Source organism: Pyrus communis, chromosome 9 (assembly GCF_041283825.1).
Source record: "Pyrus communis isolate YQ-2024b chromosome 9, ASM4128382v1, whole genome shotgun sequence".
NCBI classification, from domain to species: Eukaryota; Viridiplantae; Streptophyta; class Magnoliopsida; order Rosales; family Rosaceae; genus Pyrus; species Pyrus communis.
Window position 1 is genome coordinate 24,408,343 of NC_142573.1, and position 24,327 is coordinate 24,432,669.

At 37.6% G+C, this 24,327-nt stretch overlaps 1 protein-coding gene and 1 pseudogene across 3 annotated transcripts; one reads left to right on the forward strand and one right to left on the reverse strand.

Moving 5' to 3' along the window:
* The first annotated feature begins 1,586 nt into the window (after positions 1-1,586).
* Positions 1,587-21,175, forward strand: LOC148694452 (UPF0481 protein At3g47200-like). 2 transcript variants are annotated; one of them, XM_088700040.1, is made up of 4 exons: positions 1,587-1,761; positions 1,850-1,950; positions 3,085-3,159; positions 19,500-21,175. In XM_088700040.1, exon 4 carries the CDS (start codon positions 19,540-19,542, stop codon positions 20,911-20,913), a length of 1,374 nt encoding a protein of 457 aa, XP_088556166.1. In that variant the 5' UTR covers positions 1,587-1,761; positions 1,850-1,950; positions 3,085-3,159; positions 19,500-19,539; the 3' UTR covers positions 20,914-21,175. The 2 variants fall into 2 exon arrangements, with proteins under 2 accessions (XP_088556166.1, XP_088556165.1); XM_088700039.1 differs by lacking the exons at positions 1,587-1,761; positions 1,850-1,950; positions 3,085-3,159 and adding an exon at positions 14,645-14,663.
* LOC148694453 (clathrin light chain 2-like) lies at positions 19,508-23,137 on the reverse strand (annotated as a pseudogene). Its single transcript, XR_015967038.1, has 3 exons — positions 22,727-23,137; positions 22,413-22,416; positions 19,508-22,165 (listed from the first exon to the last, which is right to left on the reverse strand). The product of XR_015967038.1 is annotated as a clathrin light chain 2-like (transcript).
* Positions 23,138-24,327: the final 1,190 nt, after the last annotated feature.

Consider the following 24,327-nt stretch of genomic DNA (forward strand, 5'->3'; position numbering starts at 1 on the left):
TAAAATGAATTGACGAAAAATTGACCCAAGTGTATCACATGCAAGTTACGTAACTTAAATTGGCGAAAAACTGAATATAAATGCTTTGCATATAATATTGGGAGCTTTCATGAAACGAGCTTGAGCTAAGTTTATTTTAACCAAAAATCATGCTATAACTTTATCTAATGAAAAAGAATCAAATATTAATGAAAAACCCTTAAATTTTAATAAAAATGACAAATAAACTTAAATTTTAATGAAAAAGACACAACTTTAATATAATTTAAAAATAAAAAAAAAGAACTGACCCGCATGACCCATGCGTCCATTACAGACATTATTTATGAAAATGAACGTTATTTATAAAACTGAAAGGTACAATACTATTTATTGGTCCAATTTCATAAATAATGTCTAGTTCTTGGTCATGTTTCATAAATAGTGTCTAGTTATTGAGTCCAGTTTCATAAATAGTGTATAGTAATTGGTATAGTTTCATAAATAATATCTCTTTCTTGCTCCGGTTTCATAAATATTGTCTAGTTATTGGTCCACTTTCATAAATAGTACCTAGTTCTTGACCATATTTCATAAATAGTGTCTAGTTCTTAATCCAATTTAATAGTGTATAGTCCACTTTCATAAATAGTTTCCACCTATTGACTTAGTTTTAGAAATAGTGCCTAATTCTTGGTTTCATTTTATAAATAATGTCTACTTATTGGTTCAGTTTCATAAATAGTGTCTAATTATTGGTCAAGTTATATAAATACTGTCTAATTTTTTGTCCTATTTCTTAAGGTTTGAAACTTATACCTATCCATTGGGTCAATGAACCTAGAAGTGATCCTTTATATCAAAATCTTGAGAAGATTATGTCCTCAATAATTATATTTAAAAAGTTGTTTTCAATTACCAAATTAAAATTCCTCATTTTTTTACATACTTACAATAACACAAGTGGAACATCACATGTTATTATGTAAGTGCTGAGAAATTTTATTTTTTATGTTATTAATTTTTTAACACAAGAATCTCACCATTTATATAGAGACACGTAGTGTACCACCTCGTGTTCTGTGCACATTGAAAAATCTTTCATCATTTTGATTACTATTAGGAGACAACACCACAAAAATAAAACTAGGAAATGTAATTTAATTTGAAGTCCTTCTCTTATTCTAAGCCCCCAAAAAAAAAAAAAAAAAAAATTCTCTTAATGATAGTTGACAACGGAAGAAAAAAGAGTGGAAAGGGGGGAGGGGGTGTGGGGGTTACGTGCGCCCAGCGCAAGTGGTGTTTTCTTATGTTTTATTTATTTTTTATTATTTTGTTCTTATCATTAATTAAAATTAGCATATGATTTTTTATTAAAATGTAAAGATTTCAAGCTTTTTTCATTAGTTTTTCTTATAATATTAGAATGTATTTAGCAGATTTTTAATTAGTTTAAGAACTAATTTTTCTACAAATATAGTTTAAAAACCTAATTTTTACTTTGATAATAATTTACTTACTAAATTAGCGCATTCCTCTTTTAGTTTGAAAATTCCAAAAATAGTGTCTATCTTTTACAAAATTGGACGCGTGTTGCGCTACTAGTCGTTTCCTTCAATTATTGATAGCATTGCTTTCTAATCTGCTTCACTTAAGCAAATGGACTATTTAGAGCATTGCTTGACTTGTCATTTCCAAGCCAAGCTTGAAGCTACCGCTAAGAAAGATAACAGCTCCTTCTGCCTGCATATGTGTTCATCTGTTATTCCAAGAACATGAAAGGTTACTTATGCCTTCAGATTTCCTGTATTCCTACTCTATAATTCTGTTCACACTTCCGTTTTCATGTTTTCTCTGATTTTAATTGCAGCTTGTTAGAAGAAAATAAAGAGTTACGCACCCGCCTCCGTTCTTACTTATTTACTTGCAGCTTGTTCTTAATTACTTGTTTAAGCTTAAGAAGAGAATAAGGTATGTCCTTCCGTTTCCTTCTTTGACTTCATTCTGTGTTTTACTTCTCAAACTTTTAATTCAAGTATCTGTGCGGTTGAAGATTTGGTGGGCTCATTCATCTAATATTCCTGTATGGAAAAAGGAAAACCCTACTCCTGTATGAACAAGGCAATCAGTTTCTTTGCAATTTGACCTTTTCTTAACTTCTTCGGTTCCTCTACCCTTTTTCCAATCTCTTTTCTTCTACTTTTATTTTTTATATTTTTTTGGGTTGTTCTGTAGTGTTCGGTATAGCTGAAAGACGAGTGGCGCTCCAGATGTACACCACTTGTCCGTGCAGTGTTAAGAAATCACAAAATCAAACTCTAATATCCCATTTTTCTCTTCTAACAAATGATATTATGTTCAGGGAGGGTGTTGATTTGGCCTCATAATAAACTAGCAATAATATAATTCAAATTCGTTTTTTATGGGAATCGAATCTAAAACCTCTCACTTCCAAATGAAAAAGAATGCAATTAAACTGTAGTACTAATATTGTTAATCTATTAACTACTACTAGTATACACACACTTTGTGTGTAAAATTTTTTATTTTTATTTTTAAAACTGAAGGAGAGAGGAAGAGAGTGAGTGAATGTGGATGTTGAAGTGGGAGGGAGTGAGAGAGGTTTTTTATTTTTTATTTTTTAATTTATTTTTTAAAGAATAGAAATTTTTAAATCACCTGTATGTAAGGTCTAAACAAAAAATAGCAAAATTTTGTTTTGTAAAATTACATTACTACTCTTAACTTTTTTCTTGTGATAGAAGACTAAATAATTTTTTTACCATTTTTTTTTTTTGGACAAAGAAGGTTCTATTAATATGTAATTTAAATGTAGTAATGTCAAAGGAGAAATAACACTCCAAATGGAAGAAGAGAAATAGATTTCACATTGAACTATTTGTCTAGAATAATGAATTCTGTTTTTATAGACATTTATCGTATCCTTTCCTCGTGATGCTATATAATTTAATTATTTCTTTTAAAATTAATCAAAAGTTCATCCGTACTCCAAGAACTATTAGGAAAATTGCGATGGACTTGTAAATCGTACGTATATTGATGATCTCGAAATAATGTAACATTCGTTTTGCTTTTTCCATGCAGTTGTCTCCAAAAGAAAGCTTATTATAAAGCATAAACAAAACGAAAAGAGTTGCAAAAACTTCTCGAGGAGCTCCAGTATGTACTTTATCTCATTGTATAATTCGCTTGCAAATTATTATTTGCATTTTAAAAATTAAATTGCCCAGAAAGTTAATTTCATTTGGAAACTGTTAGTTTCATTTGAGAATTGTTATTTGTATTTCAAATACTTGTTGCAACCACCATCTCCACCAACAGTGCCGTTATCTTATCCATTACAAAAACATTATTACCAAACACAAAATCATTACTTTTTGTCATTATATTACATATGTCTTTAGGCTACCAAACACAAAATTAATAAAATTACTATTATACCCTTCTATACATAATTGAAAGAAAATATTAGATTAGGAAAAAAAAAATTTCTCCCCATAAGTAACCATAGTTTTACTCCTACACTTTTTCTCTCCAACTCCCTACTTTTACCCTTTTGTTGTGGCTTATGACAAGGGAGAGAGGAAGGCACAGTAAAGAGATGTGTTTATAGGGTTGTGTAGAAGATGTGTTATTACGCCTACGCAATGCCTTTATTTATAGTAATAAGGGAAGGAAGAATCCTTCTCCTCCAAGGAATACAAGTCTTAATAGAGAAGAATAACTAATACCAAATCTAATCATGGATTTACACAATAACACTTTAATACAATGTTTATAACACTCCCCCTTGAGTGTGTAAATACTCAAGTAAATTTGGCATCATGTCGAGTACATTACGATCAAACAAGTATACTTTAGGATACTCCCACTGAATTTGACATAATTTCAAAGAGAACTAACAATGTTACAACTCGGAAAGTTTACACATACCTATTCCTTGAACAAGCTTCTGAAACGTCGCATTCGGTAGTGAATTGGTGAAAATGTCGGCCATGTTGTCTTGTGAACGAATTTGCGTGACTTCAATCTTCTGATGCTTTTATTGTAGTGAGAAGAAAAACTTCGACATCATGTGCTTGGTGTTGTCTCATTTGATGTAACCATTCTTGAGTTGTTCGATGTATGTTGCGTTATCTTCATAGATCGTCATAGGGACGTCAACAATGAGGTAAAGATTGTAGGAGCTTCGAATATGGCCCACAACTGCTCTTAGCCAGAAGCATTCCCGAGTAGCTTCATGTAAGGTGAGCATTTCAGCATAGTTAGACGAAGTGGCAATTAAGGTTTGTTTAGTTGACCTTTAAGATATTGTGTTGCCTCCAACAGTAAAGACATAACCCATTTGAGAGAGCGCCCTATGCGGATCAGATAAGTAACCTATGTCAACGTAACTAAGAAGGTGGGAATCGACTCGAGAACCGGGGGGTTTACGGCATAACTCGAGGATCCATAGGGATAGAACAGGCCCAAATTTGTAGTACCCTTAAGGTAACGGAAGATGTCTTTAACACCAGTCCAGGCGTGTTGGTGCATTACTATATCTTGCTAAAAAATTAACAAAAGTACAATAAAGCGCCTATCGCACTTAGATAAAGAACTCCGGGTTCCAAAATCTCTTCTTCATCCTCATTCAGACGGAAAGGATCTCATTTTGCAATTGAATAACAATAAGAGTACTCAAAGGCTTCACTTTATCCTCGTTAAAGCGGTGCAACACCTTATGGATGTAGTTCGATTGATGTACTAAGATTCCATTTGAACAGTGCTTTATATCAAGACCGAGACAATATCGAGTCTTTCCTAGATCTTTCATCTCAAATTCTGATTTCAGGTGTGCGATAGTTCTCTCGAGCTCTTCAGAAGTTCCGATTAGATTCATGTTGTTGACATAAATTGCAAGAATTGCAAAACTGGATTATGACTTCTTAATGAACACGTAAGGGAATAGTTCATTGTTCACATATCTCTAACTAGTCAGATACTCGCTTAAATGGTTATACCACATTCTTCCGGATTGCTTCAAATCGTATAATGAACGCCTCAGTCAAATTGAGAGTGTGTTCCGAGGTCTAGAACTATTTGATCCAGTCAAAGTAAGTCCTCCGAGAACTTTCATATAAATTTCCATATCAAGATCCTTATAGGGATACGAATTTTTTTTTATCCATAAGCTGCATACTCAGTTTTTCGAAAACTTCCAAACTAATAAGGTAACAATAAGTAATCACATCCATAACGGTGAAGAAGTTTCATTACAGTCAATCCCGAAGCGTTGTGAGAAGCCTTGCATAACAAGACAAGCTTTGTAATGCGCAATTTCGTTATTCTCATTACTTTTCTAAACGAAAACCCATTTGTAGCCACTTCAAATGTGGAAGAGTATGAGCTACAGGTCCAAACACCTTACATTTTGCAAGCGAATTGAGTTCGACTTGGATTGCTTATTTCCAGTTTGACAAATCATTTCTCCGTCGACATTCATCAATGAAACTAGGTTCAATGTCATCGCTCAACATGATATCAGTAGTTACTGGATACGCTAATGCATCGTCAATTATCATCTCATTTCTACACCAAACATCATCCAACCTAGCATAATGGACCAAAATTTCACGATTTTTGGGAGGTGGATTCGTCCCTTCAAGGACACTTCCATAATCTAGAATTTCGTCATGAGTTAGATAGAATGAGTAGGTGATAGTTAGATTCACAATAGGCTCAGTACCTGTGTCGTGGCTTTCCTTTTCCAGGAGTGTGAATCATCTAAACCAAGAAGTCTGTTATGCTTTTATACAAGGGCAAAGGATTGGCTAGCCGCTAATATACATGGATTGGCCGAATTAGCATCCCGAGCCTCCAAAAGGGAAGTCTGTCATACATTTAGTACATCCATCTTTGCAGACACTTTTGCAGCTGGAATATATGATCTTATCCCTCACCCTGGATCTATGAAATCATCTGGCAAGCTTTTCAGATTGAGTGGTGTGGGGATCTAAATGAGACAGAGTGGGAGTCATCTACAATCATTTGTGTCGTTCTTCAAGAACGATGACATTCTTATCTCCCTTTAACAACGGAAAGACTGTCTTATAGAAGTAACAATCCACGAAACGAGCGGTAAAAAGATTATGTAACGAATAATTGAAGTAGATCATATCCGAAATAGATTCTCATCCTTTGTTGAGGCCCCATTCTTGTATTTAAGGGCGACGAAATCAGCACTTAGACCACATAACAAAAAATATGCAGATGCAATATGTCGGGTTCGTATTTGGTTACCAACTGAGCAACACTATATGGTTGGGTCGCAACATGGCTACGTGTAATATTGCATGGCCTCAAGCTGTAATTGGCGGCTTGGTACGTATGACCAACGATCATGTAATCATTTGTAAGCGTTTAATGAATGCCTTTGCCAGGTCATTCCTGGTGTGAACATGGGATACATGATGTTCAACTTCAACCCCAACCAACATGCAATAGTCATCAAAAGTTTTAGATGTGAATTCTCCAGCATTATCCAATCGAATAGATTTGATCGGATAATTAGGGTGGTAAGCCCTGAGCTTGATAACATGTGCCAACAGTTTGGAAAAAATATTGTTTCTTGTGGACAACAACCACACGTGTGACCCAAACAGTAATGCCAAAGTGTAATTTCGTGCTCAATCCCTCAGGTAGGGTTGACCATATAATGGCTCTCTATTGGACGTATGGTTGTAATACACAGACCACTCGGGATACGCTCCATCTTCTCTATAATATGCTTCTGGCCATATTCGTAGGAAGTGATGCACAAAAATTCATCTCCATTTTCTACATAGGTTTCAACGTGATAATTATTGTCTCAAATGTCTTTGAAGCTCAACAACGTTCTTCCCAAAATGTGGAGAATAATGTGCCTCATCAATGGTCAAGATTGTATCATTGGACAACATTATACGTGCCTTACCATATCCTTCAATCAGGTTAGATGGGCCTGAGAGGGTTATCAGAGGTGTAGTTTTAGGTATGTAGTTAGTGAAATAGATGTGTTTACGCAAAACAGTGTGCGTGGTTGCACTATCTGCTAGACAACTAACTTTCCCACCAGTCATACCTAGGAATAAAATTAATTTAAATTGGTCACATGCATAAAAGTTCTAAAAACAAATATCCTTTCAAAATAATTTAAATATTCAAGGATGGTAATTAAAACAACTTAATATCCAAAATTAAAAAAAAAATCACCAACAAATAATCCAAACATAAAGGAAAATTGTTCAAACTTAAACCAAAAAACAAGAAGGGGGTTAAGCCCCTTAGTGGAATTTGGCCCTAAGGGTCTAAAATTCAACGAAAAAAATGGTCCATGTTTAAGATTCTACTCTTCCATAGGGGTAACGACCTCTTGAAAATCAGAAACAGCACACACGGGACCAATGGTCATTTGAACCACAGCGTCCAGGATCGACACGTGACATCACCAAATACTCGTATATCTCATATACCCTGTCTCCGGGATATGGCAAATCACAATTCGAGAATCAAATTGCAAAGAAATTTTCATTTACCTTATGGCTCCATATAACCTCCTCATTAGACTGCATACGTACCCTCAATAGGGATCAAGCCATTCGTAGTTCACTTATCACAAAATCAAACGTTTATTCCACTAAGTTCAAGCAGAAAAGCGTAGCATTCCTCAATCATTTATTATAACCTGACAACATGTAATTCCTGGACTCAAGCTACATAACCAATCCCCATGAAGACATGATTTCTCTCCCATCCAACATATTAATCATTATGTCTCATCATGATATTGCAATTCACAACACACATCATATTTAAGAGCCAACGAAACACAAAACCATTCTCTAGCCGCATTAATTAATCAATTTGATCAAAGTAATAACAATCATTCCCATATCTTCTAAATTCATACCTACCTTATGAAATTATAATCAAATCATAGAAATCCCGAAGGAGTCACTCAGACGTCCAACATATTTTCTAACTCAATTCATAAGACTCTCGAAACCATTGACACTAATATATATAAAACTAAGGCTAGAGTGACACAGTTAGGCCAAGCCTACTTCTCCAAATAATGGGATTTTAGGCCACTCCACGAAATTCAACAGCCTTGGGTTCCAGACCACTCAACGGAATCAAACCAAATATGATCGCCTATAAAATGTACCATGTACAACCAATCATCATCACCCATCGCGGATATACCAAGCAGGACCATAAGCATAAACTCATTGTGCATGCAGTGATCATCCATCGCGGATATACCAAGCATGATCACTCCTGAGTACATATAGTCCCCCATTACGGATATACTAAGCAAAACCATCCATGTACCACTACTATGTGGTGCAATCTCATCATCACACATTAAATATAATTATGTGCATACAAGTTATCGATTCCACATATCAACCAGCATCTAGTCATATGAAGCACAACACAAGGAATTCCCTTAATTACTATTTCTACTAAAAATCTAATAAAGTACCTAACTCATCTCCTGACTTCCATCTCCATCTCATGCTAGGTAGTAATGCCAAGTTCAAAAAGGTATTCAGTTGGCAATCATATCCAAATAATTATCAAACAATATTTAAATCCCATAATTGTCATAACATTCATCATAATTATCAATCACATTATTAAAAAGATAATTAAACACATATATATCACAACATCATCAATGCACATGCCAAAACCTATTTAATAAGCATAGGTCTATGGCTAAATATATAAAAATCACATTTCAATAGAAATCATATTTATAAGACCAATTCATATTCACAATTGATATTAATATAAGAAATTAAGATAATAAACATATCTCATATATTCAAGTCACTATCTAACCAATATAGGCTCACTAGTCATGCACCGCCGATGCCGGTTGGCCTCCCTGACTCGCCGAAAAAATTCAACTATTTTAAAATTTTCCAATTTTTACAGGCAAGTAGAGTTCAATGAGAGGAACAACTTTCATACCTGGGCCGAAGTCCAATTCGACCAGGAAGAACCCCAAATTCACTCAAACCCGCTGGAAACGCTAAGATGGGTCTCCTTCTCTTCGACTTCCTCGATATTCCAACGCCCCTACTACTAATTGAGTCTTGTTCCTGGGTTCAAGAGAAGTTGATCAAGGGTGATGGTGAATGGTGATGCTCACCGGACCGACGAATCGTCGTCGAGAACCCTCGGGTTCTCCAGTGGAGTTCTACCCTATTAGACCTTAAAAACCCTTGATTTTTGGTGGAGATAGAAGGAGGAAGGTAGTTGAGCAGGTTGCAGGTGAAGGAGATAGGAAAATCAGTTGATAAATGGTAGAAATTGACCTGAAGTTGGCCGGTTTTTGAAAAATGGCTAGTGGAGTACACGGGTTCAAGAAATGGGGTAAAGAAATGTCCACCCCCATATTGGTCCTTTCTCCTCCTCTAATAATTGGATTGTACCCCCTTTTTTTTACTCCTAATAGCCGGTTCCCTTATCCCAATTATATATTTGGGCCTTTTGCCCTCAAAGTGGAAATTAAATAATTTCCACAACCTAAAGTTTCGCGACTTCAAGCGTCCATAACTATATCGTTAAAATTTGGACTTGCAAATGGCTTTTGCCTATGCGTTTGTGGTTTCGAGATCTATTCGAAAATGCTACTTGTGACCTCGAAAGGTCAACGAGTAAATAATAATTTTCCAAACTTCACTTTTCGTAACTAGTTTAATTGAAATCTAAATTCAAATAAATTAATATAAATTCTCAAAAAATAATATAAAATCTCAATAATACAAATACGTAGATTATAACAGTGAAATCCAGGAACGGGATTTCACAAATTCTGCTTTTCAGCAAGAAGTAAAACAAAGATCAAATCCGAAAACTTAGTGAACATATGAGCCCTATATTGTTGCTGCATAACAATATTGATAGCAGAGAATGTCAAATAGGTTTTCTTTAGGAGAATCTCTTTGGTCAAATCCTCATTATAGAACTTGAGAAGTGATCAGAATTGATAAACTTCATAATTATATTCATTCACAGGCTTTAAAGTCTTGGAAGTGAAAATGCTACTAGTTGTGTCTTACTTGAGGCAAGAAGATGTCCTTTTGGCGATTGAAATGATCAGCCGAAACAACCCAAAGTGCTTGTGGATCTTCCTTAGCAAGGTACTTGGTTTGCAATGCATCATGAATGTGTCTTCAGATGAAGATCATAGTATAAGCTTTCTTAGTTTCGCCAATCGGGTCATCCGCCTCAACTTCAATAGCGGAGTGTAAATTCTTTGCGGTGAGGTGGAGTCTTGGACCTACTTAAGGTAATTTCTTCCGGAGACCTCTAAAGCAGTGAAGTCGAGTTTGTTCAAATTCGACATGTCTTTGTCACAAAGTAAATGGACAAGAATATGGTTAGTGTAATGGAGACGAATCAATCCATTCATAAAGGAGTAGAACGTCCAGGTTCTAATAGACATTTATTGGTTTAAAGTTACATGAAAAAGCTTCGGGCTTTCATGGGTGATGTTTTAAGGAAAACATCAGGTTTTCAAACAAGGCATGTTTCGAAAAACTTCAGGTTTCGAAAGAATTATGAACTTCGAGTTCATATGTTCATGCAGATAAACACAAATATATATACAAAAATATGCAATGAAAATATGCAAATAGGTCTTCGGAGCGTATGATTATAATTGAATTAATTATTTGGTCTTCGACCCAAAATTAAAGTATGGGAGAAAAATTATAAAGCTAAAGTGCCTAAAAGAAATAGGTAATTAAAACTTGAGGCCCAAAAATAATGTGCCAAAACCCACGGGTGGGCTAATCAGTCTGGTATCATGGAGTCCAGGCCTAAATTTTGGGCTAGGGTAGGCACAAGCTACAGGCCCATTGGCTTAAAAAAATTTGGGTTGCAGAAGCAAGTTTAGACACAAAGGCCCAAACGGGGTGCGCTTTAATGCTTCGTGACACATATACACCAGCATAAAGGCTGGGCTCTGGTACGACACGGGGGAAGGTGGACCCGGGGGTCGCAATCATGTGCATCACGACACATAGGTGCACCACAAACATGCGGGCTGTGATTAGGTACATCGCAATGCATAGTGACACCATAGCCGTACGGGCTGGTGTCACGCGGGCTTGGGGTGAGCGGTAGCGGGCTTGGGTTTTTAGGCCTAAGAAAAAAAAAGTTTCTTTGTTACAAGCTGAGATGAGTCCAGGCCCAAATGGGCCGTAGGTTGGACCAAAGACAAAAACTGAGTCGTACTAGTGTGCACATCGGCAGGGATGACCAGTGTCGCCATTACTTACAATTATGTCTTGGTAAAAAATCTCGAGGCGAGTAACATCGGTCAACAACGACCACAGTGGTGTTCAAAAACCAAAACCCTAAAAAAATCCAGACCAGATTTCAAAAATTTTTGATGAGATTCAAATGAATCTCGATCCAAATTTCATCGAGGACGATTTCTAATCGTCGGTGACAATGACCAAAGGCTCGGGGTGTTAGCTGCAGGCCATGCCTATGGTGGTCAGGGACGAGGACACCATTATTGGCTTCTGGTTTTTTGTGTTGCAGGGCCTGGATCTGGCTCCATGGCTGGTTCTCGAGGTGAGGCTCGGGGAGCCTAACGGCACGGCTTCCAGCCGTCGCGCGCTGGGTTCCCAATGAAACCCTAATTTAATTAATTTTAATTTTTTTTTTCAGATTATAATCATGCATATTTAACAAATAATTCAAGGTATGAACAGATGTTTGATGCAATTCATGGCAATATCAATTCACATAATTCAACAATTATGGATGTAATACATACACAATTTATGTAGAATCTAAAATTTGAAAAACATAAAGTCGGGCCATGCATTATGCTGAATGTTCGTGCTATCAGGGCTGCAAAAATATCGAGATAAAAACCATTGTTTTGGAAGAACCTGATTGCGTAATGATATTGATGAACTAGTTTGATGAATAAATCTTTCACGTTAGATTCCTAAGCGCAACGGTAGGAGCGTGCTGATAACGTGTTGTGGCTTATTTTAATTTAAGGGAGAGAGAAAAGCACAGCAAAGAGAGTAGGGAGAGAGATGTGTTTGTAGAATTGTGTAGAGGATATGGTATTCCCCCTACGTAATGTCTTTCTTTATAGTAATAAGAGAGGGAAGAATCCTTCTCCTCCAAGGAATACAAGTCCTAATAAGGAAGAATAACTAGTTTCAAACCTAATCTAAGATTTACACAATCAGACTTTACAATGTTTATAACACTTTTTTAATTTTGAATTCCAATTCTTTTTTAAATTGTCATATTAGTATTTATAAACACTAGACATGTTTTCAATCTTTTTATTACAAATTTATTACTGAATTAAACTAACTCACGCATTATGTAATTATAAAAACGCAAAATTGTATTTGTCTTTTGAGCCTCATGTCTTTTACGTACACAAAACCATTTCCCAAATATCGTTTATACAAGGGTGTTTGAATCAAAACTCTGCACCTCCGTAAGCAATGGTTGAGTACAAATCCGTGTAGTCTGGAACAACCTACAAAATAGTAAAGAACCATAAGCAAACCTTGGCAAGAAATGAGGCGTGCTATCCAAAAGCTCTCTGACGGTAAAGTTAGTGAATGATTTGAGACTCAAGTAGAGGCCAAGAGAATTCAAGCTTATAGATTGCATTACCATAGATGAACCCTAGGTGGGTGTATTTATACCGTGGGAAAGACCTTTTTAGGATAGAATCCCTGTTCAAAGTCGAGAGAATTTGAGAAGATATCTAGTAAGTAGATATTGCATCCTCTTAGAAGTGTGATTACTTACGCCACAAGCCTATCCCTAGATTGTAGGGACTCCAAGACTTATAGGATTTGATTTAGTCTATATCCGGATCAAATCACGTGTTTTGCAGAACAAGCATGGTCATTTAGCGGAGTTTCTTAGGCTCTGCCTAATGCCCTGGAGCAGAATGATGGTGGCATCTTGCTTTGTCTGATACTCCGTCAAGAGTTGGTGAGTCCATGACCGAACTTCTGAGGTAATAATAATCGGATCAACTTTACTTTAGCCCTGGAAAATCATGACCCCATAATTGCCCCTGACTATCCGAAACCCTAAACCCTAAACTTGTTCCCCTTAAGGATGGATTGTTACCAAAGACCATGCCTTTCGGAGTATGCTGAAATGCATACCATTTAATCTTCAAGTTCCTACAATCAAGTCTGGATCTTTTAAAGCTAGGTAGTTTAGTCACTTCGATTTACATCGCGTAACCTTTGGAATTATGAAAATAGATCCACTGCCATGAGGACGAACGCCTCCGTTTTACGTGGTAACTTTTTCCACGCATTTTATTAATTATCATCAATCTTCGTGTATATTGACCCCAAGATACGCGTCTTTTCACTTTCAATGGTGAGATCTCTTGGTGGTTTTCCTTTATATAGCCTCATCAAGTAGCGGTTTCCTTCAAACCTTTCTATTTTCTGCCATGATGCCTATACCTTCCTTGCCTAAATCTAATCCTTTTTTTGAGTTTTTTTATTGAGAAAAAATGCAATCCCAGAAAACCATGTCGCCTTCTACAAGTTTTCAAAACATGTTTCCCTTTTTCCTGCAACTTGTTCTATAATATTCATCCTATACGCCACCTTTAATGCAGATCTTGCATGGGAGTTGATCTATGTTATAGGGTTGAAATTCCTCAAAGAGTTATCAGATGCCGCTTCCTTCATTATCCGATGTTGGATGATTGTAGCGGTGATGGTTTTCATTCAAACATTCACTCGTATGATACTCATGTGGCTTAAGTGTTTGGATTCCATAGGGTTACCCATCACCAACCTTCTTCTCTGTAGGATTCTAAGTGCAAAATTTACATTGGAGTCTGATTTCTTCAAAGTGGTGGGATGCCTTTGTGAATTATTTGTCTCCGTTCTTCTCCATCTTCTCTTCGGGTGGACGACGATGGTGGTAGATTTCTATCTGAATACTCGCCTTAAATGTAATGCCATGCTCGGAATGCAGTAAGGTGGGTGTAGCATATTTCTATTATGACCTTGATAACTTTAGCCAGGAGCATTGTGTAATTTTTTTATTCAAATGTTTCATTGCCAAGGGTAAGGGATTGTCTCCCCTAAACTTTTGTACCGAATTAATCCCATTTGAGATTTTGATAATAGACATGCGCTTGCATAAAAGATATGCCTATCTTGTACATCTAAACCAAAAATTGTCAATCAAATAAATATTTCCAAAGTAGACAAACCTCTAAACTTAGCATTCGCGAAAAATTCGTATTGCGATGGTTAGGGTATCAACTTACTTCGACACTAGGAATGTGAGTATTTAAACTCATGAGGTCCTTTTCCCAGTCGAACTTGGGCGCAAAACTATGGCAATAATACCAGGATAAAATAAGGGAAGTCGGTTTACCACTGCCTTCTTTGCTTGTGGTTGATGCATCGATGCTCGTCTTATCGGAGCAAAGTGAGTCTCCTTCGAAATCTTCAAGGACAAGTAAAGAAGAAATATACTACTATTACTAATACTTGTCTTGTTAATTTCCCTTTAGTTGATCGTACAGATGTAATAGACTTCAGCGTTGCAGAGCAGTTTTCCTCTTTATGCTTTGCCTGGCTAGAATGAAGGTATGTTCCAATTCATTGAACATTTTTCCCGTGTTCAGGCTTTAAGTCTTTTAAGATTTTTTCCAAGGTATTCCTTTCTTGTTCTTTGTATTTTTCTAGTCGTGTCCTCGATCTAGTTAACTATCCAGAGTAAGCTAACTTTGGAACAATAAGAATGAAGGTAAAGAACAGCTAAGTTTATGGGCTCGGGACTAAGCATAACAGCCTCCTCTTGATGATGTTGATTCAGAAAAACATCATCTACGCTCGGGACTAAGCATAACAGCCTCCTCTTGATGATGTTGATTCAGAAAAACATCATCTACCAAACTTAGCACTTGTAAGGGTACCTATCGTGATATTTAGAGTACCACCTTACTCTAATACCAGATGTTAATACCCATAAAAAAACCCTTTGCCTTTTTACTATTTGCGCTAGACTAGAGATGACGATATTTTGCTTATCAGGAATGTCCTCCCATTTACCTATTATTCTTATTCGCTTTCTAGGTTTTTCGAGTTTCGTTGCAACGTTATGCTTGAATGGTGTGTACTTTTTAGCTCTTGTTGTGTGTTTGTCCCAATGAATGTTTATGTGAAAGTTTGTTGGAGACGAGGTCGCTTGCTTATGAGTCGAAAAAACTTTTTGAATCCTTTTGTCAGACCATAAGCGTTGAAACTGAGAGTTCTCAATCGGACTAATTTAGTTGGCTTGACTAAAGCATTTCCGTGTATCTGAACTTTATTGGAATAAATTTCTTTTGGGGTTTACCTAGTATGGATGCCTCTTTCGAACCTACTAACACTTGGTGTTGCAGAGCTTACTTAACTTAGTAAGTTGGTCAGAAGTAGTCGTACTCAGGGTCAAATTTTAGAGCCGCCTTTGGATGAGTTACGGATCGCCCTTTCAATTATTCCCTCAGATGGCGTAAAGCCCAGGTTTGAATATTATAACCCACAACCTTGTTGGTTGCATAAACTTTTCGAAGGCCAGATGGTGCATTACATTTCCGGGTCTAGGAGCCATATGCTCGTGTCTGTAGCCCGCCAATTGTTATAGCGCTTATTATGGTTCAAGTCTCCCAAGCTACTAACCATTCCAGACGGATTGGGCTAAAGGAGGTCATCTGATAATGTAACTTTGAATGTTTTTAGACTTGCATTGATGCGAAGTTTTCAAAGTTGGGGCCCTGTTTTGAACGAGTAGGGTACTCCCTGCATCATTGAAGAAAAAAACAAAGGAACACATATTTGAGACAAACAGATGCTTCTTTATTCATGAACCAAGTAAATTTGGTTTACAAGGGGGTGTGATTGAATCTAAGAATGATTGCCTGCATATCTCCTGGATGGAGAATCAAATCACTAATGTAGTTCTAAAGAAATGATGATATGACATAAAAATTACATCAGGGATCACTTTTGACGATAAGCCTAGGGTGGGGCATTGGGAGATGAGTTCTCTGTAGACTTGTCCTCACAGAGACGGCGAAGCTGCACTTAGGTCCAGAGAGGACAACCTACATAGCCCGGAAAGGGAATCAAACCGCGTGTAGTCTGTGTTACCTTTTATTGTTATTCGATCTTAATGTGACGACAGAGTATCCATTTCAAGGTGATTGGCACCATATTTCTCGTAACCCCTTTACTGCTTGCATCCATCCTTCACGGATGAAGTTTACGTTGAAGGTCGATTTCTTTGCAGATTGTCGATCTTCATCATCAATGTGCTTATTCGACAGATCTTTTTCCCTGGGTTTAGCCAAATTTTCTATTCTTCCCTTATCCCTGACGAATTCCCAATAATGCCCCTGATCTAGTAATTCCTCGATGTTATCCCTCAACGCTTAACAACCTTTGGTGGCGTGGCCGGTACTATTGTGGAAAGAACTATATTCATTTGGGTTCTTCTTAGCTAGATGTTTTGGGCATTGGAGGAAGGGTTTGTCCTTTATATTATGGAAGATGTTATTAAGGGCAGTGTTCAAGGCGGTGTACTGCTTAGGATTTGATATGACTTGTTTGTCTCGACACTCTCCTCTCATAACCTGTCGTAGAGAAGGTAGGAGAGTGTCTCTATCTACCCTTCTTATGTCAATTTGCCTAGAGTAATCTAGTTCAACAGCTATCCTTCGACTCTTATCATCCCAGTTGGTCAGAGTGTATGCGATATCAAAACATTTAGCTAGAGTATCATAGTCGTACTTTTTTTTGTTCAGCTTCTGAGAGAGAAGCAAATGAACATAGAGGCCTCGTTTGATTGCCATAGTCGCGAGTTTGTCATTTGGTTTTTCCACCTCAGCCAATTATGCATGGAAGCGCTTCAAATAGGCTCGAAGACTTCCATCTCTAGTTTGAGGGAGTAACCTGAACATAGTTTTGCGGCGTTTTCGGACATCACGGTATACGGTATAGGTATTCATAAATAAGACAGCCATAGTTTCAAAGTAGTCAATGGACTTGGCAGGTAATTTTGAGTACCACCTCATAGCGGGTCCCTCCAAGGTGGACGGGAACATCTTGCACATCCAAGCATCGTTGTTGTTGAATAACACCATAACGTTTCTATAATGCGTGATATGGTAATCGCGGTCAAAGTCACTATGGAATGACTTGAACCTTGGTTGAGAGAATTTTTTTGGCAAAGGAACTCCTTCGATTGTTGCTGAAATGGGTGTTCTAATTAAGACCATCGGCTTGCTCGAAGTACGGGGTGAGATGTGACCTACATGGTTATCTTTGTTCAGAGAATATCACTACTTTTGGTTCTTGGGAACCTCAGGTTCGTTGAACCCTAAACAGTGGGGTTCCGTTCTCGGTACCCCCAGAGGTGTTTTAAGGGGGATTTGTGGATTATAGGTTCCTTCCCCCGTATCCGCACCTGGGGTTCGTAGGTCGTCGGTGGGATTTCTCACGGGGCCTGCGGCATTTAGGTAGAAGGCATTGTCCCGCTCGAGTTCTCTAGGTTTTTCATCCCTCTCTCCATGTCCACGAAGTTGGAATGGCTTTTAACATGGGCAGAAGTCTGGTTCTTTTGTAGTTTTTCAACAGAAGTGTTTATCTTCGTCAAAATCCCAAATTTGATCTATAGAAGAATGAGACCTTCTAGCTGGTTCTCATCTTTCCCTAGGGGTGACTGTTGTGCTTTGGAGGTGCTTGTTGACTTCGGGCGTTGATGTAGTAGCTGGGACCCTTTTTAGCATATTTTGATGTCCTAATTCCAAATTCGCACTCTGTTTTCCCAAATTTGATCGTTTAAGTTGAGTTTTACTAATAGGTTCGAATATTAAGTTTGGGTACGATTACTATCAAAGACTCCGGCTTAATAACGAATTTTCTATGTGATGTTGTAATTAAATTAACGATTATAAGAAATGTCGTAACGATGAGAATTAGGAAATTGTTATAAATCCTACGGGATACCTTAATTACATTTACGACTATGAATAGTATTATGTTGACTAGAATCATCAAATCACTATGGCATGACTATATTTACATTATATGTTCATCGTGTGCTACACTAGTTTCAGTACTCACCTGGGCCAGGGCCAGGCTTCATGTGTATGTTCACATCACACCGTACGCTCACTTTGGATCCATTGTAGGTGCCAGTCCTGTGCTAGATTGTTGTAGGCAATTAGGACTCGTATGTGACGCGGATAGCGTCAGTCTTCACGTGATTGTAGTACTAGAATGTAAATCATTATTACACTCAGTCCTATTCATGTAAGAATATCTCTGCATGAACTCGTGTGTCAGCATATTTTGATGAGCACTCGATATGAAAGGTTTATTTTTGCAAGATATTGTGATTACCGTAAGTTAAATGCTTATTTACGAATTGTTATGAAGTATTGCAGTTTTTGAACGTAAGTAATTTTCATACTATACGTAGTATGTTATGTTTGGAAACTATACTTGTTTTATAGCGATGGGTCATTACATTTTCAAAAAGGTTTTTAAAAAGTTTTATTTTTAGGCCCACTCACCCTTATTTTTCGCCTCTCCAAGTTCTTGTAGCTGAGCTTTCGTATCAACGAGGATTCTTGAAAAATCTTGGTACTGGAGATTACCTTCGATGGAATAATTCTCAATCCACTCTACTATACTTTACTTATGCTCTAACATCATGTGTGGAATAGGAGCTCCCACTGACTAGGCACTCTTACATTTAGGCACTTTTAGGTTTAAATTTACTCACATTTCCACATCACTACACTTTATGGCTTCGTCACCCTCCTGGTATCGGCCAGCATAACTCGATTCGGAGTTCAGGTGAACATTCTGGGTCAGGGTGTGTCACAAACAATATTATCTACACTAAGGGAGACGGGTGGGCTTACCCTCACAATGAGCTAGCAATGATGTGGTTCAAATTCACTTTTAGCGAGAATCAAACTTAAGACCTCTCACTTACAAGTGAAGATGAATATCACTAGACCGTAGTACTAAGTAGAAAAAAAGTCACTAATTTAAACTTTTGAGATTGTAGAAAATTAGTCATTAGCTAGCTTAGGTGGATATATATTAAATAAATAGAAAAATGCTAAGCTGACAATTGATTAAAGCATCTTAATCAAATTTTGTAAAGGAACAAACGTTCAGTCTAAATAAGTTGGAAAAAATGTAAGGGATTCTAAGTACTCAAAAAAAAAAAATATATATATATATATATATATATATTATGATGGGTTTTAAATTAAAAAAAAATTAATAAATTTCAAGTGTTAAAGTCGTATTTTCAATTTTTGTTTTGGTATAAAATTTCTGTAAGGTTCCCAAATAATAAATTTGGTGGTTCAATTAATGGATTGACATTATTTGTAATTTTGTTCTTGTGAATATATAATACAGACTAGAGTAAGCGGGTCACATTTGGAGTAGAAAAAAGTTGATGATGACAGACTCAACTGATGAGAGCAATGCAAAAGCTGATCACTCCATAATTCAAGTAGAAGAGGGGAGAGAGAGAATTGAGAGAGAAATAAGTCATGTGGGTAACCAAAGTTGGAGCGGAAACGAAGAAAATGAAGACGAATTAATAGCGTCCTGGATAGAAAGAAAGCTTCCCAAGGAATCAACAGAAGAACCAGTTCATACTTGCATATTTAGAGTCCCTACTAAACATGTCAGCGACAATGAAAATGCTTTTGTCCCACAAGTGGTTTCAATCGGGCCGTATCACCGCAGAAGAGAAAAGCTTCAAGGCATGGAACAAACTAAGCTAAGGTATTTGCTACGCCTCCTCAATCGCAAACCAACTCCCGACACCAGTTTGGGAAAGTTTGTCAAAGAAATGAGAAGCAGAGAAGAGTTTCTTCGTAAGTGCTATGAAGAAAAGTTGTATCATCTGAGTAGCCGTGAGTTTGTAGAAATGATGGTGGTCGATGGTTGCTTTATTTTAGAACTTCTCCGCGAATCTGTTTCGCCTTTCCCAGGGCGGTTCTCCACATTTAAAAACGACTTGTTGCTGCTTGAAAACCAGCTTCCATGGCAAGTTCTCGACTGTTTATTCAACCTCACAAAAACGTCAGAAGAGATTTCTCTATATCAACTTACTTTGGAACTTTCCGAAAACATGCATTATTCCTTTGAGACTGGGACATTGGAAATCAGACATTTACTTGACGCAGTAAGAAATTCACTTTTTGGATCATCATGGTGGAAAAAAAGGGAGTATAACACAGATTGGAGTCATTGGACTCCTATTCCCTCAGCGACACATCTTGAGGAAACTGGAGTCAAATTTCAACCAGCGTATATGAAATCTCAGTTGGAAATAAGCTTCAACATAGTAAATGGAGTGATGAAAATTCCATATATGATAATTGAAGACAACACAGAATCTCTGTTCAGAAACCTCATAGTCTACGAACAGTGTCAGTTGGTGGGCGACTATGACACATGTCCCATTTTGTCCTACGCCATGCTGTTGAGTCAGCTTATCAAGTCTACCAAAGATTTACTCTCTCTCACTCAGAAAGAAATTATAGACACCAATTTGAGCGTGGAGGACACCGTTCGTTTCTTCGATAGGCTTCGCTATGACACTGAACACATGAAGTTCTTTTACTCTGCCCTCGCCCTTGAGGTGAATCAGTATTATCATAGTCGCTCACTAAGGCGTTGGCTTGCAGGGATCAAAAGGGATTATCTATATAATCCAAAATCAATCTTGTCACTTTTGTCAAATGCAGTCATCCTTGCTCTCATTCTTACAGCCATACAGACCGTATACAGTGTTCTCGCCTACTACAAGCAGAAGTAGTAACCTTCCAATTGGTCAACGTTCACCCAAGGACCTAAAAATAAACAAGACTTGGTGACTGCAGGCAAAGGTATGAAATAATGAAACTCTGAGTTTGTATTTATTTGCTTATTTTTCTTGTAAAATAAAGCATCTCTGTAATTAAAAGTTTGATAATTATTGTAAGGACAAAATTGGTTCTTACTCCATAAATTGTGTGTAAACAAAAGAGCATATGTAATGTCAAAAGGCTAAAAAGTAAATGTGACAACATTGAATCCAATAGAGGTGGTTTTGCAGTTAGGAATCTGCAGTCTCTGCATTCCATGCTGCAGACTCTGGATCATCGACAAATGATTGTGTTTAATTCTTCGTAGGAAGTTTCTAAGCAGCAGACTCAAATATAATGTAAAGAATAAAAAAAATATGAAGGGTCATTACTCGGTAGGATCTGGCATGGTTTCCGAATGTTGCTCACCCTCTGGTTCAGCAGGAGCCTCTGGTTTTGATAAGTCGGTAGTACAATTTGCTGCAACGTCTTTGGCAGGTGAAACAGGTGTGCTTGCATCTGCAGCTCCAGCTGCGGCTGTTGAACTAGTTTTTCCATTCTTCGCATCCTTTCCTTCCTTTGCTTCCTTTGCGTCCTTTCCTCCTTCCTTGGCATCCTTTGCGTCATTTCCTCCCTTTGCATCTTTTACATCCTTTGTATCCTTCCCATCTTTTCCTCCCTTTGCATCCTTGACATCTTTGGCAGGTGGGGGCGGCATCATGTGTGGTGGAGGGTTCTGTATCAGCTTCAGGAAAATCTGCCGCATCCTTGAAAGATCAGTCGGTTTACCAGGTTTTGGGCCCTGGATGACAACGATTGAGGGCTTCTTGTCAGGATCTTTCTTCCCTCTCTTCTTTTCAATATTAGGAACCTCACGAGGTATCAGCTCTGCTATTGCTTTCCAGTAATGTTTTGTCAGCTTTTTTGTGGAACTTCTCTTGGTTGGCCAGGTACAGCTGCACAGCTGAGCTTCCGTAGGTGCATGTACAAGCGAGCAAGGGAGAGGGAGGGAGGGTGAGGGAATTGGGATTACGGAAGAGGTAGAACATAATGGGTTTTAGAATTACTACCTTCTCCCTTTCTCTGTTGTGGGCTTTGTTAGTTTCACAACTGAGCTTCCGTTTCTCATAGAAGGCCCGCTTAAATTCCTCAGCTTCCTCGATAATCTGGTTCCGCATCTCCCCTTCTCTGTTTTCCTTTTCCTCTAGATGGATGACATTTAGACTGCATGCATTGACGCAAAAAGGTCAAATCAAAATATTTCAATGCGTTAATCTGTGTAGATGAAAACAATTGAGAAGAAAATAAGGCATAATTTTTATACACTCATTCATGCAGAGACGTAGGATTCACTATGTTCTGAGGCTCTCAGCCAACCACAAGGAACTCCATTGTTTGTCAACTAAAAATGTACGAATATCTACCCGCGGGACAATCGCAATAGAAAAAATTACTATAAAATGTTGCATACCGTACTACAACGGAATAGAATCTGGGAAAGGCTAGTGCTTCGAACGCCATATTCCAGAGAGAAACACTATAAGTTTATAACCAGCTAACACGGAATCCATCGGCAATTCAACGACATCTAGTTTATATCCAGTGAACCAGAAGTGAATCTTAGGCTCCTTTTAAAGACTAGAGGAGTCATTGCATCCATTTTGTATGATGGTCTGTGACTTGTCATTAATTCCCATAGCAACGATCGGAATCAGCTAACGTAAAAAATCAAATTGGGAAAGACGAAACAACTTATGCAATGATTCAGTCAAGATCAAAGCTCACTAGAGGCGAAAATGTCCCCGTCATCACCATCGCCGCCACCGCCTACGCCATTGTCCTCGTGCACCGCCGAATCAATAGGTGACTCGAATTCCGGGTTAGGGATGGAAGCGCCGAAGCCGTATACCTCGGGGGACTGCTGCTGCTGATTAACGTTGGCGCTGTTGTCACCACCGGGGAGAATGACGTCGTCCTGGAAATCAGAGTGGAGGGGAGGGGCAGGGTCGACGGCGGGGGAGGAGAGTCGTCATCGTGGTGGGTAGAGGTGTTGAAGGAAGAGTCTTATTTTTGGGAAGGGAGGCCGGCGTCGTAGCCCATGTAGGCATCGTCGTCGAAGGGCTGGGCGGTGGGGGTCGTGCGATTCGTCGGCGTTGGGGAAGGAGTCGAAGGACGACATGGTTAGTAGGGGAAACTGGATTAAAAATGAGGATTAAAGAGAGTTAATTGGAGTTATGGCCTTAATCTTGTTTTGATTAAGTGAGATCGGCGTGTTCGGATCGAGAGACAGTGCGTGGCCGTGGATGATCATCTCTCTCTGAATTATTGCTACGTGCGATGGAAGTAACCATAATTGTTGGGGCAAGAGGGAGCACCAGACACTGGTGTGTATTAATATTGCATGATAATTTAAGGGGAATCGTCTGTTTTAAAGTGAGTCTATAAAAGATTGTTTTTGCAAAAAGATAGTTAAACCTGAAAGTTCTCCAATGTATGCACATATCACCATTTGTGATAATGTATTTTCACCGAATAAAATCAACTACCGAAATCATTTAATTTATTAATCATTAATTGAAGATCATTCTAAAAAATATAGGATAATACTAGGTAGACCAAACCTTTAAACCAAATTTTATGAACTAAATCATGTGGTTGTTAATGATTGAATTATTACTTAAGTGTTGATTAACGTGCTTATTTTCTTTTTGTGACATTTCATTTGGTTTGTAAATTTGGTTTAAATATTAAAATTCGAGATCGTTTGGTCATGTAAATGTATCAAATAAATGGACGATTCATCATGAACATGTTCTTTGGTACCTACACTGTCGATTTGTTCTATACATTTAATGACTAAATGATCTCCGATTAAAATGATTTTTTGTGTGGATGATCTTTAAATGAAGATTAAGAAATTGAACGCTACAAATTATGAAATTTATACGGTCAAGATACGTTAAACGCAAAGAGGAATGAGCTCATCCCCAAACGTAGGAATGCAAGTATACAAGCAAAGAGAATCCAGAGAGAATCCTCATCCGTTTATGAGCCCTATAAATACAAGCAAGTAGAAGAGAAAGTGAAGGTCAATCACGAGAGTTTTTTCAGTGTGACCGGAATACAGAGTGGTACACCACGTGTTACTATACAAATGATAGGATATGTGTGTTAAAAAGTTAATAATTTAAAAAATAAAATTTCTTACCACTTGTATAAAAACATGTAGTGTATCATCTGTGTTCGGGCAACAATGAAAAATTTCTCCTCAAAGACAAACAATTACATTGTGACAATTCAAATTTTGTACAAGGCTAAACTGATGAAATCAAACCTGCAAAATAACAAACACTGATAGCCTAATTGACGAACACCAAGGAAAAGGG